The 18868-nt window shown below is 36.8% G+C and overlaps 3 protein-coding genes across 8 annotated transcripts; 2 read left to right on the forward strand and 1 right to left on the reverse strand.

The window, feature by feature from the left end:
- The first annotated feature begins 1088 nt into the window (after window positions 1-1088).
- LOC121976770 (uncharacterized protein At2g33490-like) lies at window positions 1089-12425 on the forward strand. 6 transcript variants are annotated; one of them, XM_042529107.1, is made up of 13 exons: window positions 1108-1169; window positions 1239-1418; window positions 1983-2055; window positions 3422-3496; window positions 3763-3824; window positions 3913-3981; window positions 6295-6323; window positions 6441-6648; window positions 6721-6954; window positions 7601-8611; window positions 9735-9852; window positions 10939-11095; window positions 12198-12425. In XM_042529107.1, the coding sequence occupies exons 2-10, from the start codon at window positions 1317-1319 to the stop codon at window positions 8573-8575; spliced, it is 1827 nt and encodes a 608-aa protein (XP_042385041.1). In that variant the 5' UTR covers window positions 1108-1169; window positions 1239-1316; the 3' UTR covers window positions 8576-8611; window positions 9735-9852; window positions 10939-11095; window positions 12198-12425. The 6 variants fall into 6 exon arrangements, with proteins under 6 accessions (XP_042385039.1, XP_042385041.1, XP_042385042.1 ...); XM_042529105.1 differs by lacking the exon at window positions 10939-11095 and having other exon boundaries at window positions 1089-1169; window positions 1243-1418; XM_042529108.1 differs by lacking the exon at window positions 10939-11095 and having other exon boundaries at window positions 7601-8642.
- A 653-nt stretch (window positions 12426-13078) lies between these two features.
- On the forward strand, window positions 13079-14806 carry LOC121976772 (pentatricopeptide repeat-containing protein At5g66500, mitochondrial-like). Its single transcript, XM_042529110.1, has one exon. The coding sequence runs from the start codon at window positions 13128-13130 to the stop codon at window positions 14601-14603; it is 1476 nt and encodes a 491-aa protein (XP_042385044.1). The 5' UTR covers window positions 13079-13127; the 3' UTR covers window positions 14604-14806.
- A 69-nt stretch (window positions 14807-14875) lies between these two features.
- On the reverse strand, window positions 14876-18732 carry LOC121976773 (glyceraldehyde-3-phosphate dehydrogenase 2, cytosolic-like). The gene is made up of 12 exons (XM_042529111.1): window positions 18669-18732; window positions 18544-18570; window positions 18333-18433; window positions 17772-17887; window positions 17592-17691; window positions 16793-16939; window positions 16653-16713; window positions 16462-16559; window positions 15752-15894; window positions 15508-15591; window positions 15325-15414; window positions 14876-15141 (listed from the first exon to the last, which is right to left on the reverse strand). The coding sequence occupies exons 1-12, from the start codon at window positions 18670-18672 to the stop codon at window positions 15096-15098; spliced, it is 1017 nt and encodes a 338-aa protein (XP_042385045.1). The 5' UTR covers window positions 18673-18732; the 3' UTR covers window positions 14876-15095.
- Window positions 18733-18868: the final 136 nt, after the last annotated feature.

The raw sequence follows: 18868 nt of genomic DNA on the forward strand, positions 1-18868 counted from the left end.
TTTTTGCCACTCTCTGGAAATTATTATTAAAATGACTATATATATATATATATATATATATATATATATATATATATATATATATATATATTCTACTACAGTAGCCTCCTGTCAAAATTTTAAAAATTCTAAACTATTTTTCTACTAGTGTCATGTTCTAGTTGTTACAATATGCTGGTTTAATAAGTAGTTATAAAATAGTACCTACTATAATATGATTAAACCACACATCAAACTGTTATAGTAACTATTAAATCATAGTTACTATAATTTATCTGGGCTAAAATTTTATAGCAGCTATTATAATATTGTATTTGGTAATTATGATGGGCACCATTACAATAAAAAAAAAATAATAATAAAGCATCGCTATAGTGAAATTATATCACAGTAGTGGATTTAGATTAAGGGAATATATCATCTTTGTGTTTTCATACTGAAAAATCATATAAAAAATATTTAGTTCAAAGTATGAGAAAAATATAGGGCTTTTCGACTTCCTTTGTCTAACTTTTCAATGAATTGTCATACGATAAAATTTTATATAACGTGGGTTTGACGTAGACCTAATTTAATCTAGAGAATTCAACAAGAGAATTCAATGGTCAATTATCAAGACTTCTCGCAAATCAAAGATGGAATTTAATAGATTGTTATTCAACAAATAATTTGTCCTTGAAGATTGAATATATCCTCACATATTTCTTCTCGGGTTAGCTAAATTTTTAGTATTTACTTTTTTACATCCATTTTTTTTTTTTTTTTTTTTGATTTTTGTGTCTCTTCCAACAATCTTGAAGACTCGATCATTAATTCTATAATCATGAAGACACCTTTATGGGCAAAAATATCTATTATAGCTACCTGACAAAAAATAAATACTAAAAAATAGCTTTAATAAAAATGTCTATTAAGAAGTGTAGTGATTATAATTCTTTCTAGTATGATCGCACCCTTTACAATAATAGCTTTTAATTTAATAAAATGAGGGGGTAAAATGAAAGGATAAGTAAACTCAGGGGCAAAGTGAAGTTTTATCTTCTTCTCCGCCTTCTTAATGGATCTATTGCTTCACTAACTCCGCTGAGGAAATACCGGAGTGAAAGATAGAGGGCGAGGGAGAGGGAGAGGGAGAGGGAGAGGGAGTGATCGATCGTTGGTGTTTTCAGGTATCTTTCTAGTTTTTTGTTGGCTATTCTCTCGTGTGTTTTTTTAGTTAATTCGATAGTTGGATTTAGATAGATCAATCAGGGATTTGGGCTGGGTTTGGCTTGAGGATTCTTCTTCCTGTCGTGTTTTATTTTTTCGTCGAGAGGATGAAGTCTTCGCTGAGACGATTAAGGGGTCTCGGTTTCCACAAGAAGAGGAGGGAGGAAGGTTTAGTAGCGCATCAGGACGAGCTCCTCAGAGCCGCCGAGGTATCGTCTCACTCCCTTTACCTTCCGTCCTTCTAGATTTTCTGTCTAGGTTAAGAGTTTTCCTTTGTCGCTGCTGAGGATTTTCACTGCAGTTGGTTGCCTTCGTATACTCTTTTTTCTGTATAAAATTATGTGAAAGAGTCTTCTTCATTTTTGTGTACATTTCTCACTTGGCATATATAGATCTGCCTTGGGCTTTTGGTTGATATTAAGATCCTGATCATTAAATCCTCCGGCCTTGTTTGCCTCAGCATCCGCGTGGATAGCTGGTGATGGAGAGATTATTAATGTAGCTTCTTCTCTGATTATTATTATAATTTTTATTTTCTGCCTGAGTGTTTTGTTTTTTAGGGTGGAAATTCTGATAAAAATGTCATAAAATATTAAGTTTCTACTGTCTAGAGATGGAAATAGTTTTCTGCTTGATGATTGGAGTAAATCATTTTAGAGCTAGATCGTACCATAATAGTGGTTAAATGGTTGCTTTTTGCTTGAAGATTTAGTGGTATATATGCTATTTACAATGATCAGTGTTGTACTTATCATGCTCATTGTCTTTTTAAGGATATTCATGGCATTAGGAGCTTCTATGACAGCTTACTGTCTGCAGCAGCAGTTGCAACAAATAGTGCATACGGTAGTATTCTTGTTATATGTTTGTTTTTTCTTTTGAATTCTGTAAATATTCTGGATTTCTACTTAGAGATTTTTTTTAATGGATTGTTGGTCTGTACATGACCAGTGCAACTAAGATAGTTGATGCCTAGTTAATTTCTCTTATGATCCTTACACTGTCTACAATGGACTTGAGTAAATCACCTTGCAGTGATTCCTTATTCCGAATCGTGAATCAGACACATGGTCATATTATCATCTACAGGATATGTTATCAGGGATAGTTGATTAGATATGGATGATTACTAGAATCAGCTGCTCATGAAGTAGACCACCAAAAGGTTATTTACTAACAATCTTTTGGTGTAACATGCCATATGATTATGAAAATACCTGATAACTTCTCTTTAGTAAGTGGGATATGTGATCACTGATCATAACATGCATTTTAATTGGCTGGTTGCCAATGCTATATATAATTTTCAATGTTCTTATCATTTAAATAATGTATTCGTCATCAAATACAATCAAGTTATGTAGTCATGTTTGTTATAGAATATTATTAAAAAAAGAAAAAGAACGCACTAGAACAGCCAATCTAAAATTCATGTGACAGAAAGAAAACCTTAGCTGATGTTCTTCAAGAGACAATTTCTTAAGCATGAATACATGCATTTGTTGAGTCAATCTGAACATATTAAGATTTAGGACTTGATTAGTTTGTCTATAATATTTAAGGCATTCTTGCTTATTGTCTTGATTTTTTTGCCTAAGCCATTGGATTTCAAGTGTACATGTCCAAACAGATGTCATAATACTACCAAGGAATAATTATGCCTGGCTGAGTCTAATAGGAGGATCTTGAGCTGTGTCTATCGTCCTTTATCTATGTATGCAGATTTATCTGGTTGTGTTCTAATCTAAGCATCCCTTCCATCCAAGTGATGCAATTAGTTGCTCTTTTCTAAATATCGTTAACAACATATGATTTGATGATGCTCTCTTGAATCTTGATCCTCCACTTTTCTTCAACCATCTCTTTCTTTTTTCACTGGTTCCCTAGTTGTTATGCATCAATTTTTTTCAGAATACGACTGTCTGGAGACTAGATACACTATCTCCACATTTGGTTGGTCCATCTTCATTCCTATCTTGAACTTTCTTTCTTATAGTGATTAGGTTTTGGTGTTTATCAAAATGCAAGTTGAGAAGTGATCTACGGTGAACAGTCTACACCAGAAAGCTAAATCGTAATGCATCTCTATATCATTTGGATGGTTATATGATTGTTCTGATTTGGAACTATATGTAAATTTTTTTACAGAAGATATATTGATAGGTGGCATTGCCTATTATAGAAAAAAAATTAAGTGTTGTTTTTTCCCCAGAATTCTCAGAAGCCCTTGGGGAGTATGGCACTTGTCTGCTTGAGAAAACTGCGCTTAATGATGATGAAACAAGTGGTGAGTATGCATAATAATTCTACAGATTAATCTAATTCTTAGGTTTTATTGAAACATTTACTCTTAAATCAACCACATTTTTATATCTATTTGGCATATTTTTGTATTTCAGTTTTTAAACCATAAAAATAACTTCAAGATGCATATATTAAATTTTAAAAAAGATTTTACTATTTGAATGCACTAGATGACTGGCGAACCTGCAATTTGTTACTATAATTGGTTACTTTGCACACTATGGAATGCTTTCTCATAAATGCATGCAGGTAAAGCTTTGTCAATGCTTGGGAAAGCACAGCTTGAACTTCAAAAAATTGCTAATATCTATGTGAGTCTTAATTTCACTCACTACTCTAAAAATTATCCATTATTTTAATTTTTAAATTACAATAACTTTTTATCTATTTCATTCCCAGAGGGCCCATGTTGTCCAGACTATCACAACTCCATCAGAATCTCTTCTCAAGGAACTGCACATTGTAGAGGTTCGCATCCTTGGATCTACTTTACAATTGACAGCTGCTAAAGTTGTAGTTTTTGATAGTCAATTTAACAACCTGTTCATTATTGCTTCAGAATGCCTGAGAAATATAGATCATTCAAATGTTAAAAATATGGTGCCTGGTAGAAATGCTGGGATTTGTATTCTGTATTTGGACATACATTTATCATCAAGGAGACCATGTGCTTGTATTTGGAGGTTCTGTTATTTTCTCAGTCTTCCCTTGACATGAGATTCTAGCAAAATGTTGATGAAGCTATCCAGATGAAGTGGGTTCAAACACCTGATGCAGTTTGACTTTACATAGATGTGTCTATGACACTGTTCTTCCATATAGTTTCCCTCTTTCTAGTAGTTGTTACCACATTGCGATATGCATGGGAGCATTCAATGATGCAAATTTAGATTAGGGATTCTAAATTTTTAAGTTTTAACACGTCGCAAAAATTTATTCTGGTAGATCCTCATTTTTAGGAGGTGGTGTTACTTGGACTTGTCTTTTTTCCTCCTTTTTGGGTCGACATGAATGACATGGCACAAGTACAGGTATGAAAAACAAGTTTGAGGGGCTGGATTTGTCTTCCATGGATGGAAGAGAGTCCATGAAGACGCCGAGCATATTTTGGTTTGAAATAAAGAGAGGCTTGTAGTTTCAAAACCTTGATTGCTAGCTGGGAGGGATTGAGAATATTCTGTTTTTTTTTCCTGGTGTAATCTCCTTTTTAATCCCACTTTTCCAAGGCCATCTTTAATATTTCTGCCTTTTCCCTCTTGTGTTAATTCTCCTTTTGATTGCTATATTCTTCCATAATCTCTCTCTCTCTTAATAAATAAGAATAAATTTGAACAAGCCCCTTAGAACCCCCTAGAGTAACCCTCTCTCCCTACCAAGCACTATTGTAGGTGGAATGACCTTGACCTGTTGGATCTTGTCACCCTTGAAGGTGAGTGTGGATACATCTAGGTAAAACTCCCCATAGCACCGCTAGGTTGTTTTGCAATGTCCACTGATGATGCTCATGAATGCTTTCACCACTGTGTATTGATCTATAATTGTCATTGGTGTCAAAGTGATCTCACCATGCCTTTGCTGGAAGATAGTGTTGTTAAGGGGAAGACAAGAACCATTGTGGCTTTTATAATATTTCTGCTTTTTCCCTCTTGTGTTAAATCTCCTTTTGATTGCTATGTTCTTCCATAATCTCTCTCTCTCTCTCTCTCTCTCTCTCTTAATAAATAAGAATAAATTTGAACAAGCCCCTTAGAACCCCCTAGAGTAACCTTCTCTCCCTACCAAGCACTATTGTAGGCGGAATGACCGACCTGTTGGATCTTGTCACCCTTGAAGGTGAGTGGATACATCTAGGTAAAACTCCCCATAGCGCTGCTAGGTTATTTTGCAATGTCTGCTGATGATGCTCATGAATGCTTCACCACTGTGTATTGACCTATATTTGTCATTGGTGTCAAAGTGATCTCACCTTGCCTTTGCTGGAAGATAGTGTTGTTAAGGGGAAGACAAGAACCATTGTGGCTTTTATATATTGTCAGTGTGGTTTGATCAAGTTCTTGGCAGACGATTCCTTTTCTTTTCTTCCCGTAGATGGAAGTTGGATGGGAGAGCTAAAGTTAGCAACTAAGATAAGCTAAATTACAAAGCTTCAATGGTCAGGGAGAAGCAAATGATAATGGGGTCCTTGGGATACATTGGATGGATGGATCTGAGTGCCTTGGATGGTGGAGGCAAAAGGACACAAGGCTAGGGGAACTAGAGGTGGTCCATGTGACTGGCAGGCTGAGCTGAGAGTTGTTCAAGAGGAAACATCAGGGTCGAAGAGGATGATGCAGGTGGAGTTGGTGGCTTAGAGTGCTGAAAGTATGATGTTTATTGCTTGCATCAGGCATAGCAGTGCTTGCCAGCGACTTGAGTCTTGGTGTTTATGGACTGCAGTAGCTTGAGGAGGACCCCTGGCATGATTATCACCATTAAGTCCTCCACTAATTGCTTGATGAAATGCCTTTACTTTTTTTTTAATGAAATATTAGTGACATTTGGCATGCCATTTGTAAGCTAACTGGCCTTCTAGTCCATATTTATGTTCTATGTATTATCCATATTTAGATTAATGGGCCATCTAGAATGTGTTTAACTTTTCAAATGCCCTCATCTTTTTACCATCTACAATCTTTAATTCTTTAACTCTAACTATTATGGAGTCCGCATTTTTTCCTCCCTTCAGTAATTATAATATGATAATTACTCAATGTTTCTAACATGAATTGCACCAATATGCAGGAAATGAAACGTCAATGTGATGATAAAAGGTGTGTCCTTGGGGTTCATTGATATTCTTCATGAAGAAATACTTGTTAATCTGTTTTGTCTCTTTAGAGAATGCTTCTGTACAGAACTTTTAGTCTGCTTCATGTATCTTTCTTCAGAGACATTTATAAGTTAATGTTAACCTCACAAAGAGAAAGTGGAAGGTCAAAAAATGCAAAAGGTGAAAGTTTCTCCCTACAGCAGTTGCAGGCAGCTCAAAATGATTATGAAGAGGAGGCAACTCTTTTTCTCTTTCGCTTGAAATCATTAAAGCAAGGACAATCTCGGAGTCTCTTGACTCAAGCTGCAAGGCACTATGCATCACAGGTAGTTTCAAAATTCCAATGCTCATAATTTGTAGAAGGATCATTGTTGTATAGTTTTTCTTTGTTGAATCAGTTGAACTTCTTCCGGAGAGGAGTTAAATCTCTTGAAGTTCTTGAGTCGTGTGTCAAAGCTATAGCTGAGAAACAACACATTGACTATCAGTTTAGTGGACTGGTGGATGATCAATTGGAAGAATATGCTGATCATGAATGCAATCCTAATGACAATGATGGAGAGTTGAGTTTTGATTATGAACATCACAATCAACATCGTGACGTCAGTTCTTTTTCTAGAAACTCAATTGAGGTAAGTAAATGTTTAGTTGTTCATAGTCAGCCTCATGAGGTTCTATACTTCTGAAAATAATTTGCTTAACCTTTAGGAGCTTCTAAGTATGCTATTTGATGCAACAATTATTAGAGTCAACTTTTCACTTTTGCTTCTCTGTTTAGCGTCTTTGAAAGGATTAACTAGAATGTTTAAGCTATGAAGAAATAACAAATCTTTAGATTCATAGATAAATTTCCCTTGACATTTTAAGTTTAAGCTTAAACCACAATTGAGAGTGCATACTAAAGACACGTGTCTTTGCTCGAACATGTGAAGATGGGTGAATAAACAAAATAAGAATGAGATCTGGATTCAAACTCATTAACATTTGCTTGAAAACTTAAGCTGTTGAGAGATTCGTGGATTAAAAAATTCAGCTCAATTGATGATTTAATTATCCTCTACAGATTGCCTAGGATTTAGTTTCCACAATTAGTTACAAGTTTTGAACATTTTCATTCAATGATTGTTTTGGTTCTTTTTGCCATTAGAATCTATTGTGACCATTTTGCATACTTATTTTCTCCCTCTAGCAAACTACTTGAAATTGCTGTTTGAAAATGATATTTCCCAGCCATTTCATTATATTCATGCAATTAGTAGAGCCCAACTTTCTTTTCAGGAAAATTTAGAGAGAGCTCAAGACAATTATCTTGGAAGCAACAATCCAAGAGTTTCCAGTATATCGGCACCTCTTTTCTCCACTAAAGCAAGTAAACCATCTGAAAGGATAACTCAGATCTATCCTTCAGCAAAGACAGCCTACACATATGCTCTACCTACTCCTCTGGATGTTAGGAGCTCAACCTCAACTAGTTCAGGCAATTCACTCTATGGGACTTTGTCAGAATCTAAAGGTGGTCGGACAACGCAACACTGGCATTCATCCCCTTTGCCGCCAAATATGATCGGCAAAGACAGCCAAGATGTTGAGCTTCCAAGCCCTACCAGTTTTTCTAGAGAGCCTTCAGTGCTCAAAGAGAGCAACAGTATTAGTAACCCAACCAGAATGCCATCTACTATCAGCAAAGGAGTGTTATCTAAGTTGATTCCAATGAATGAATTTGATTCAAAACTAAGTGAGACACAAACTTTTTCAGTTCCATTGACTAGCAAACCATTATCAAGCAAACAAGCTCTCTTTGCATCCAAGTCCATGTCATCAATGGAAGTGCTTCCTGAAGTATTTGCAAAACCCAAAAATATTTCAACACCTAAGCTATCTGTACCACGGAAAGGTTTTCCAAATGCCTCTTCTCCACTAACATCACCGAGAATAAATGAGCTTCATGAACTTCCAAGGCCTCCGACTGATTATGCAAAACATAGATCATCCACTTCGATTGGTCATTCAGCTCCTCTGGTATCTAGAGGTCAAGAGGTTTGTGCAACAAGCAAACCAACATCCTTTTTGTCATACACAGCAGCACCACTGCCCAAACCCCCTGGTGTTATGGCTCGCAGCTTTTCTATTCCATCTACTGTTCAAAAATCTAATTCAAAGGTTGCTAAGCCGTTGGATCTTCCACATAGTCAAAAGACAATTACACACACTTCATCTACTCATACACCTTTGGTAAATGATGAATTAGCCTGAGCTTCAGTCAGAGTAGTTGCACCTACAAAACTAAAGGTAAAGAGGAGGGTTTCAAATAGCAAACTAGGTATCATTTTGTAAACTATAATGTTAGCTTACTTTCTAAGTCTGTTTATGTTTCTTGGATGCTTAATAGCTATTTCAATTTGTATTTACTTAATTTTGGTATTTTGTCACAACACACTTCTTAAATGGTGGAGGTAGATCGATGCAACACGTTGAAACAAATCTCACACAGAATAGGGCTTAATATTAAGAATCATTTGGAAAGCTAGTTACTGGTTTATCTTATTTTTAACTTATAATATTTGAGAATTTCACTTTCAAGGTTTTAAAAAGTAGTTTGATATGCGACCACTCATGTGTATGTGCCAAGAGAGTATCACATTTGGCATGTGTGGTTGGCTTTAATATGCAAGATCAAGTGGTTTATGTGACTTCACATGCAGACATGAAAAAAAACAAAATTATGGTGCATTAGAACCAGTTTGAGAAACTCATTATTACTTATCCTGATTATAAATAAGTGCTTTTATGATGTTGTTTCATCTCAGCATAGGATTAGCTTTTCTAACCATAAAAGACATTATTTGGGGGTAATTTGTAAGCATTAATATAACACATTTTGCATGTATTCAATTATTTGCATTCTGCTTATTTGATGTATTCTACATTATTGATTAATATGACTTATTATCTATTATGTTTTAAATTTTATGGTTGTATGTATTTCTTATTTGGAATTATTGAGAGGATATTATGATTAGTATGTGTATGGTACTAGGTTGGATTGGATTTAGTTGTAGGTTAAAAGTTCATTAAGATTAGTTGTCATCTAAAGTAATAAAGATCATGTTGGAGATGACCATTTCAAGTTATTTGAGAATTATGGAACAACTGGAAGTTTTGAGATAACTATTTCTATGAAGTTAGTACTGGTTAAGATAGTTATCACACATAAATTTATGATGTCATAGTACCTCTAACTGACATTCATGATGTTCATTTTATGTATTCATAACAAGATCTAGTAGGAGAATTTTTCAGTTATTGCCATAAAAAAACTAGAATTAAGTAGATTGTTGAAATCATTATCCATTTAATCCGAAAGTTCAGTTGTATGTATGCTTGCTTATTCATTCTTCTTCTGTTTGGTTAGAGGTGTAAAGGTGGCAGTTCTCTAAGAAATTCACCAGGAGTTCGTGTTTTTGATTTCAGAAAAAATGCCTCACTAATTGGGGAAATTTTAGTCCTTTTTATATCTCCAGTATGACCAGGTTAGTTTCAAATTCTTTGATTTTTAGATTTATATATTTTTTGTTCAAAAGATCAGAAGGAGATAAGTTAGCGTTTTTTTTATGCCTATTCTCCAGATTCATTGTCTTGTATAAATTTTAGTTTGATTAGATCTGGCTGTTCTGATTGGGTTGGCTTTAGGTTGGCTTAGTTGGAATTTTGTACACTTTGCTTGCATGATAACATTAAGGTAAGAGTAATAGAGCTTTCAAGGATGTGCAGAACTCTATATCTTTGAAAAAAATGAAATTAGTTTTTCTTATTGTTCTTTATCCTTTTGCAAGTGAAACACTATAACATAGAGTATCTTACATATTGCTTATGATTTAAGACCTAGACCTGTCTCAAGAGTCTCTTATGTTACCTAAGCGTGGAAATTTGTAGAACTTAGGTTATGGATGTGCTCTTGGCAATATTGCTACCATTATAAAAGAAATTTTGACTTTGGTCTTTTTTTTTGCGTTGCAAATTTCTGGTGCTTTTTTTTCCTTTTCATTCTGGTGGTTTCCTTTCTTTTTCTTTTTTTTTCTCCACGCTACTATTTTTTATTCAATATCCTTTCACTGTCCATGTGTTTCCCATTTATCACTACAGCGTTAATTATCCCAATGGCCCAAATCCTTCCCCTTCTATTCACCTCCCATCAAATCCTCTGGCCATTTTTTTCACTAAAGTCTCTCTCAAGTATATCTAAACTGCATTTTGCTGACTTTGGCGGATGACTCAATGAAACACCATCCCCCTCAACCTCAATGTTTTGAATCTCCTGCTGACAGCCATGTTGCCTCTACCCACATCGCTGATCATGTCCCAAATCATACTTCTTCAGCGGCTACAGTTTCCTTTTTTGCTATCAACATCTTAATTTATCCCCCTCAACGGCTTCTTTGATGACATCACCATGTTGGTCCTCCAATCACACCCCTGATAACATTTGCTTCAGCAACTTGTTGATCACTGTTGGACAGTGGGAGATTGGTTGGCTAACTGACGATAATGTGAATTCCAACATGATTCTACCATATAAATTCTACAGTAGGCCTCTCAAGGATCTCACTGTGAAGCAGGCCTCTCAGGCGAAGCAAGGGACAAATTTTTCAATGACTTGTTCTGCTTGATGTGCTTGCATTTTTCACCGTGAAGCAAGGGATGCCATGTGTCCTTGCAACGAAGACATGTAGAGTCTCACACCAGGAACTTTGAGCGCCATTAGAGGCTTGTCAGGTAGATTTTTCCTGTTTTTACAAAAAAATATACGTTGCATGCTGACTAAGTGGTTAACATTGAACATGCCCATGTGCAACGTGAGTGGCAAGCTCGTCAATGACATGACAGTATGAACAAATTTTTGTTCTCTTAAATTTTAAATGATCATATAGGTGAAGTTGATGTCTCATACACTTCCTATCCTCTCCAAAGACTCTGATACTCAAAAGTAAATGATCAGTGTGTTAATATATAATAACGCCATGAGTTTAGTTAATTTATTTGTATACTTGATTGTCACATAAATCTCTAAATTTATCTTAATTTTTAAATTTATTAATTATATTATTATCTATAGTTTTTAGTGAAAGTCTTCATCTATATTTATTCAATACTGAATATTAGTTTTCAGATTTTTTTTTTTTTTTTTTTTGCAAATATATCTTTTCAATTACTCTTTCCACATTTTCATGTATTTAGTGATATCCACAAAATCTCACAGTAAGGGCTTCAAGAATATTTTAGCAGTTATTATTTTTAGATAATTTTCTAATAAAAGAATTATGTGGAATTATTCATTTATTCTGACATTTAGATTCTTTGCCAACTTTTTTTCTTGTATTCTTCCTATAATTTTGGGTCAATTATACCCCTTATAATATATAAACTTCACAGATCGTGATATGCGATTTTTTAATATTTTCCATTATATTTCATATCCTCTTACCTATTTTTTGATAAAATTATAATGATATTTTGACGATGATGTATTACAATGTATCACTGATGTTGCATAGAAAATAAGAAGTCAGATTCTTGAATACTTTAGAGATCAGATTCTTGCATAAACATGTAGTACTAGAATTTTGCAGACCAATCATAACATTTTCAAGTAAAATAAGCGATCAGATTCTTGAATACTTTAGATATTTTGATAGGGATATGGGACATGAAAGAAAATATTATCATAAACTTTTAACAGAAATGACATGATAAAATTTAAACTGTCGGTTCCAAGTACCCATAGCTTGTCCTTGTTGTTTTGGTATATTTCATTCATCGTAATTCACTTGTTTCAGTTTGAATATGTTCCACTTTGATTGTTCTGCTTTTGGTGCAGGCCCATGCTTGTAGTGTCTTGTACTGCTCAAGTCGATAGATGTGTTCCTCACTTTGGTGATGTACCTAAAGTAGTGGCTAATCTCGCCGTGCGTGTTTTTGACTAACGCGGTTGAGAATCTGTTAACAGTTGTCTTCTGGCAACTTCATGAGTTCATATTTGCAACTGCAGTGCTATGTCAAGGAAAATGTTGGATGTTCCTAGTTGTTAATATCCTTTTTGTTAATATGATCGGCCTTCTTTTCCGCGCTATTAGAAAATTTCAGCATCCTAAATAAAGCAAAATCTTACCAGAAACTTTGTTTTACCTTCGTGCTGTGCAAGTGTTATCTGTTATATATTTATATCACTTATTTGTGGAACTGATGACTGTCTTTAACTTGTATGCAGAAGTTGGGCAATACAGATAACACCAGTGCTGATTCATTCCGATGTTCATAATTAGTACAAATGCTATCTTTATACCATAAGTATTGGTTAATGGTAATTGAACTATTATCGCTTTGGAAGGTGCACGCTTCTGGGCATGCCAATTTGAGATTTTAGAATGAAGAATCATAAAATATGAGCGAATATATCTAAAGGTTGTTGAGACGTGTTTCGAATGTTCAAGATTTGAATGAGCACCACGAAGATCAAAGTACCATCCTAAAAAAATTAATTATCAAGAAGTTTAAGATTTGAATGAGTATAGACAACTTTGGAATTTGGAAACCATGCTTAGAAGTTGTGATTTGATATTGATAATAACTTAAAAATTTGTATTTTACTTAAATTTGAGTTGGTCAATAACTTGAAATTTTGTATTTAAATATTTTTAAATGTAATTTATTTATTTATTTTCAAAAAACAAAGAGAGCAGTGTATGCTATAGTAGGGGTTATCGAATAAGTGGTTCGCTTTTGTAGAGTAGTCTTCGATTTTGTGTGCATGAAGAAGGGTTCTGGTTCTGCGGTCTCCCGCCTCCTCTCGCCTTCTTCCCTTCCGCACGGTGCTCACCAACTCGAATCCCTCCGCCTTTTTCTCAGTCGCGCGCAGCGCCGATGCGCCGCCCTCTCCGCCGATGCGTTCCCACCCTTCCTCGCCGCTTGCCGCTCCTTCCCCTCCCTTGCCCGCCAAATCCACGCCCTCGCGCTCAAGTCCGCCGCCGACCTCCACCCCGCCACCGCCACCGCCCTCCTGGATCTCTACGGCAGACGCGGCCTCCTCCGCGACGCCCTCCGCGTGTTCGACGAAATGCCCCTCCGGGACCCGATCGCCTGGAACGCCCTCCTCTCCTGCTTCCTCCGCCAAGGCCTCGCCGCCGACGCCCTCTCGACCTTCCGCAGAATGACGGAGGACGGAGTCGCATTCACCGGCGTCACGCTGTCCGCCGCCCTGAAAGCTTGCGCATCGCTTCGCGCGGTTCGGCTGGGCAAGCAGATCCACGCTCGGGCTATCCGCGAAGGCGATGACTCCCTCATCACGTCCACCTCTCTCATCGACTTCTACTCTGCCTGCGGCTTGATTCAGAACGCGTTCGATGTGTTCGCCGGAGTCGATTGCGACAAGGACGCTGCCATCCACAATTCTTTGATCAGTGCGTGCGTCAAGAACAGGCGGTTCGAGGAAGCATTCTCGATTTTAGGATCGGCGACGCCCAATGCAGTCGCGCTCACTTGTGCTTTCTCTGTATGCTCTCGGTCTTCAAATCCGCACTACGGAAAGCAGGCGCATTGTGCAGCAATCCGTCACGGATTCGATTCCGATACCACCTTGTGCAATGCGATCGTGGATATGTACGCCAAGTGTGGGGAACTATCTTCTGCCCGTCTCGCCTTCGAACGGATTCATCGCAAGAACGTCGTTTCCTGGACGAGCATCATCGAAGCCTATGGCAGTCATGGGCACGGTGTCGAAGCTTGGAACTTGTTTAAGAAGATGGAAGAGGAAGAATCGAGCAATGGACTTTCGCCGAATGCCGTCACGTTCCTTTCGGTTTTGTCTGCCTGTGGACACTCAGGCTTGGTGGACGAAGGGCGGGAGAGCTTCTTCGCGATGAGAAACAAGTACGGGATCGATCCAGGACCCGAGCATTGTTCTAGTTTCATCGACCTGTTAGGTCGGGCAGGTCGAATCGAGGAGGTATGGCATCTTTATGGCGAACTAAGGAGGAGGAGTTCGAAGAAGCTCACGAATGCTGTCTGTGTAGCTATGCTGAATGCTTGCAGAGCTAGCATGGATTTAGCGAGAGGCGAGCAGGTGGCCGAGCATCTTCTAGAGTTAGGTGACAGTAATCCTGCAAGTTACATACTTCTCTCGAACTTTTATGCTGCTGCCGGGAAGTGGGAGAGAGCGGAGAGCTTAAGAAGGGCGATGAGGAATAGACAGTTGAAAAAGGAGGTAGGCAATAGCCAGTTTGTTTGATGTCATGAGTTGCAGTTGAAATCGGATGATGGCTAGATCTTATTTTAATTGTATTTCTAGTCGGTTTAATGTTTTTTTAATCTTTGTACTTGTAGCTATAGTATAGCTGGAAGTAAATGTAATGTCACATTCTATAGCATTTCAGAATCATGCAGACCCGGTGCAATTGAGGTTTTCAACTCATCTTAAATCAAGTAACTTCGAGTGTTTTAGCTAACCCCCTCCCCATAACAAAGATAATGCTGAACTAGGACTACTAACACATTCATTCATAGAGACAACGCAACTGAGTACACTTGAAAATTTGTAGACCAAGTCAAATTACACTTCTGGCTTCGTATTCAGCTGAACCAAAGAAGAAAACAAAACTGAAGTACAATGCTTGAGACCGAGGGTTGAAAATAGTAAGCAGTTGTTTTATTCGAGAACTGGAAGAGAAGGATGCCAGAAGCTACAGACCACAGAGGGAACGATTAAAGCATTACCGATGAATCACTCAGTCTTGTGAATGTGGCGGATCAGGTCAATAACACGCGAGCTGCAGAAAAAAAAGAAGGTAAGTTTCGAATTGGACTACAGAACATAAAGCAATCAAGGATCACATATTTAACTTAAATCCATGGAAATAGATGGTGAACGAGAAAGACAGAACATAAAGCAATCCAGGATCACATATTTAACTTAAATCCATGGAAATAGATGGTGAACAAGACTTGATTACCTGTAGCCCCACTCGTTATCGTACCAAGACACAAGCTTGACGAAGTTCCCATTCAAGGCAATTCCAGCCTTGGCGTCGAAAATGCTTGACCTAGAGTTGCCAGTAAACAAATCAGTCAATTAGCGTTGCAAAACCAATCAAATGTAAAATGTTCTAAAATTGAAAGCCAAACACAGATGGTACCTGTTGTCTCCCAAGAAGTCGGAGGAAACCAAATCCTCTTCCACGTATCCTAGGATTCCCTTGAGGGTTCCCTCAGATTCCTCCCTGGAATGCAACAAAGAAATTGTAGCATACCGAACACACAAAATAATAGGTCTTATGTCGTGCGTTAAAAAAATTATGCAACTACTTAAGAGTCCTAATCAGTAGCCAGGTCATTGGTATCCTTTGTAATTAAGAGAATTGAATCACCAACACTACATACTTAATTGCAGCCTTAATCTCATCGTAGGTGGCTGCTTTCTCAAGCCTGACAGTAAGATCCACAACGGACACATCTACAGTGGGAACTCGGAATGCCATGCCAGTTAGCTTTCCATTCAATGCAGGAAGAACTTTTCCAACAGCCTGCATCATTGGCATAGTGCATTCATATCAAACCTCACAGTAAATAGTAATTCATCAAATAGAATAGGTCAATAAAAAAAGAGCAATTACCAATGTGGTACAGAACATATCAAATATATAATAATCATTATATACTACACATGCCAAAAAAGTAAATTTTTTTAAAAAAAGGCATCGTAGAGATGCATCATTCACAAAGAGCACAACCACTCTTCACTTTTCCTGGGAAAATCTTATGCATGAGACTTTAGTTGGAAGGATCTCATCAACAGTGAACTAGAGCTTTAAATCAGATATTCTTCAGTTACTAACTGATAAATATTCACTAGCAATTGTTTTGAATTTCCAAATGTGCTTATACTTCTGGAAATATATGCTACAATTAGGCATGTATTTATATAGCCGACCTCAACTAGTGAGATAAGGCTTGGTTATTGTATGTTGTTTAAGCTTGTATTTATACAACTCAAAGATGATAGATACAGACATACAATGTCTAAACGTTGGGCAGATGAAATTATTTTAAAATGCATTGTAAATTTTTACAATATTTGTTAATAAATATACCTTGGCAGCACCTGTGCTGCTAGGAATAATGTTAAAACTTGCAGCACGTCCACCTCTCCAGTCCTTGCTAGATGGACCATCGACAGTTTTTTGAGTAGCTGATGACACAAAGTCATATTAACAACTTGAAGGAAACATTTGGCTGTGCATCAGTATATGGTCATACATATGTTTACTGAAGCAACAATTACCAGTGATAGAATGAACAGTTGTCATCAAACCCTCAACTATTCCAAATCGGTCATGGACAACCTAGCATAAGAAACGTTCACATTTTATCAATATTGAATTCAAATTCGAATAAGGCATATGTAGATATAATGAAATTTACCTTAGCGAGAGGAGCAAGACAGTTGGTGGTGCAACTGGCATTTGATACAATATTAATGTCAGACTTGTACTCCTTTTCATTTACTCCAACAACGAACATCGGGGCATCCTTGCTGGGAGCAGAGATAATGACTTTCTTGGCACCACCCTGTAGTTAAACCGCAAGAATTCATCATGAAAAACCAAATACTACCACTACTTCAAACTATGTAGTCGTGCATTGAAATTAGGATAACCAATAGTAATCAGCACAATCCTTACATTTGAGATGATGACAATATTACAACATAAGCTGCATTAGTAGAGCCAAAATAATTCACTTGCAAGTAAAGGCAAATCCGAATCAACACAGTTTGTTTCTGTCAAATTGTCAATATTTATGATCCAGGTTATGGAAGAAAAGGATAAAAGTGTTTTACACCTAAACTATCTTTCTTTGTTCTAAATTGACATTTTACTTGTTTCTCAAATATAAAATATGAAAACATGAATTTTAAAATCAAGATTGCACAGTTGCATACATAAGAAAAATTACAAATACAATATGTAGGGAGATTTGGAGATCCATTGTTTGCTAGAACATACAGCTTCCGGAGTGGAGCATGATCTAACCAAGACTATCAGTCAGTGGCGAATCAAACAGACAAATGCACTAACATAAAAGAAATTTCATATATACAAATTAAACAACACCCTTTGAGAGACATATGAACCATATATTGGTCAGCAAACAAAAACTATCCGTCCTATTAGTGAATAAGAATAGTAGTAGTTGTAATAGTAAAACCAACAAGAGTTACCTTTAGGTGAGCGGCAGCCTTGTCCTTGTCAGTAAAGACACCAGTGGATTCCACAACATACTCAGCACCAGTCTCACCCCAAGGAATTTCCTCAGGATTCCTGAAACAAATAATAAACTCAGTGCACAAACAAATCTCAAACAAAGCTTAACGTCTTCTTTTTAAACAAAGAAATAATACCTCACACCAAAAACAGTAACTTCTTTCTCGCCAAAAAGAAGTGTCTTTGAGTCCTTCACTTTGATCTCGTGATGCTTCCATAATCCATGCACGGTATCATACTTAAACATGTACGTCTACAATGCATTTTTCCAACCGAAAGTATCAGATTGAGAACTATTATCCAAAGAACAGAAAAGTAATGTTCAATATTCAACAAGAACTATAAAGTCACTAAAAAACAAAATAACTAAAATAACATAAACGAGACAATATCAGAACTACTTAAAATAAAAACAAACGGAAACAGCATCATGATTGTACCAAATGTCTAATATACGATAATCTGCTCAATCGTTTCAAATATAAGAATCAGAAGACAAAGATCGGCGCATATCAGCATGAAAAAAAAAACACGGACAGTGTCTGCCTTGTAATTATTCACATAAAAACATACCCTAGGAACAACATATTTCACCATGAATCCCCAGGAAGAGAAATAAACGCAAGCATGGTTAAAGGCTTAAAGCAAAGGGTAGATCTCGACAAAGCCGCAACGAGATTACCAAAATGAAACAATACCATGTAATCGGTGGTGATGAATGGATCATTAACGGCAACGAGTTCCACATCATCGCTCTGGAGTGCAACTCTCGCGACCAACCTCCCGATCCTTCCAAATCCTATCAAAAAGCCATCAGATTGGGTCAACCGGAGGCCATCACATCCACTAACTTAATAATAATAATAATAACAATAATAATAATAATAATAAAAGAAATCAAAGACAAACCATTGATGCCGATCTTGATCTTCCCAGCTACAAAAACAAACGAAAACAAAACAACATGAGATCCACGCAAAAGCGACTAGGTAGAGCCAAAAAGGCCAAACAAAAATTAAGTTCGGAAATCTCACCCATAGCTATCGCGATCCGAAAAAATCGAGTTGGAAGTGACGAGGAGCGTTGAGAAATGGACCAGGAGGCGAAGATACTGATGCGAGCGTTTATATAGGCGCGAGGTCCACTAGGGCTTCTCTAAAACATCGTGGTGGCCGTCAAGATCAAGATCAAGCGTTTTGCACCGTCAGATGCGAGTCATTCGACGCCATCAACA

The sequence above is a fragment of the Zingiber officinale genome, chromosome 4B (genome assembly GCF_018446385.1).
Source record: "Zingiber officinale cultivar Zhangliang chromosome 4B, Zo_v1.1, whole genome shotgun sequence".
NCBI classification, from domain to species: domain Eukaryota; kingdom Viridiplantae; phylum Streptophyta; class Magnoliopsida; order Zingiberales; family Zingiberaceae; genus Zingiber; species Zingiber officinale.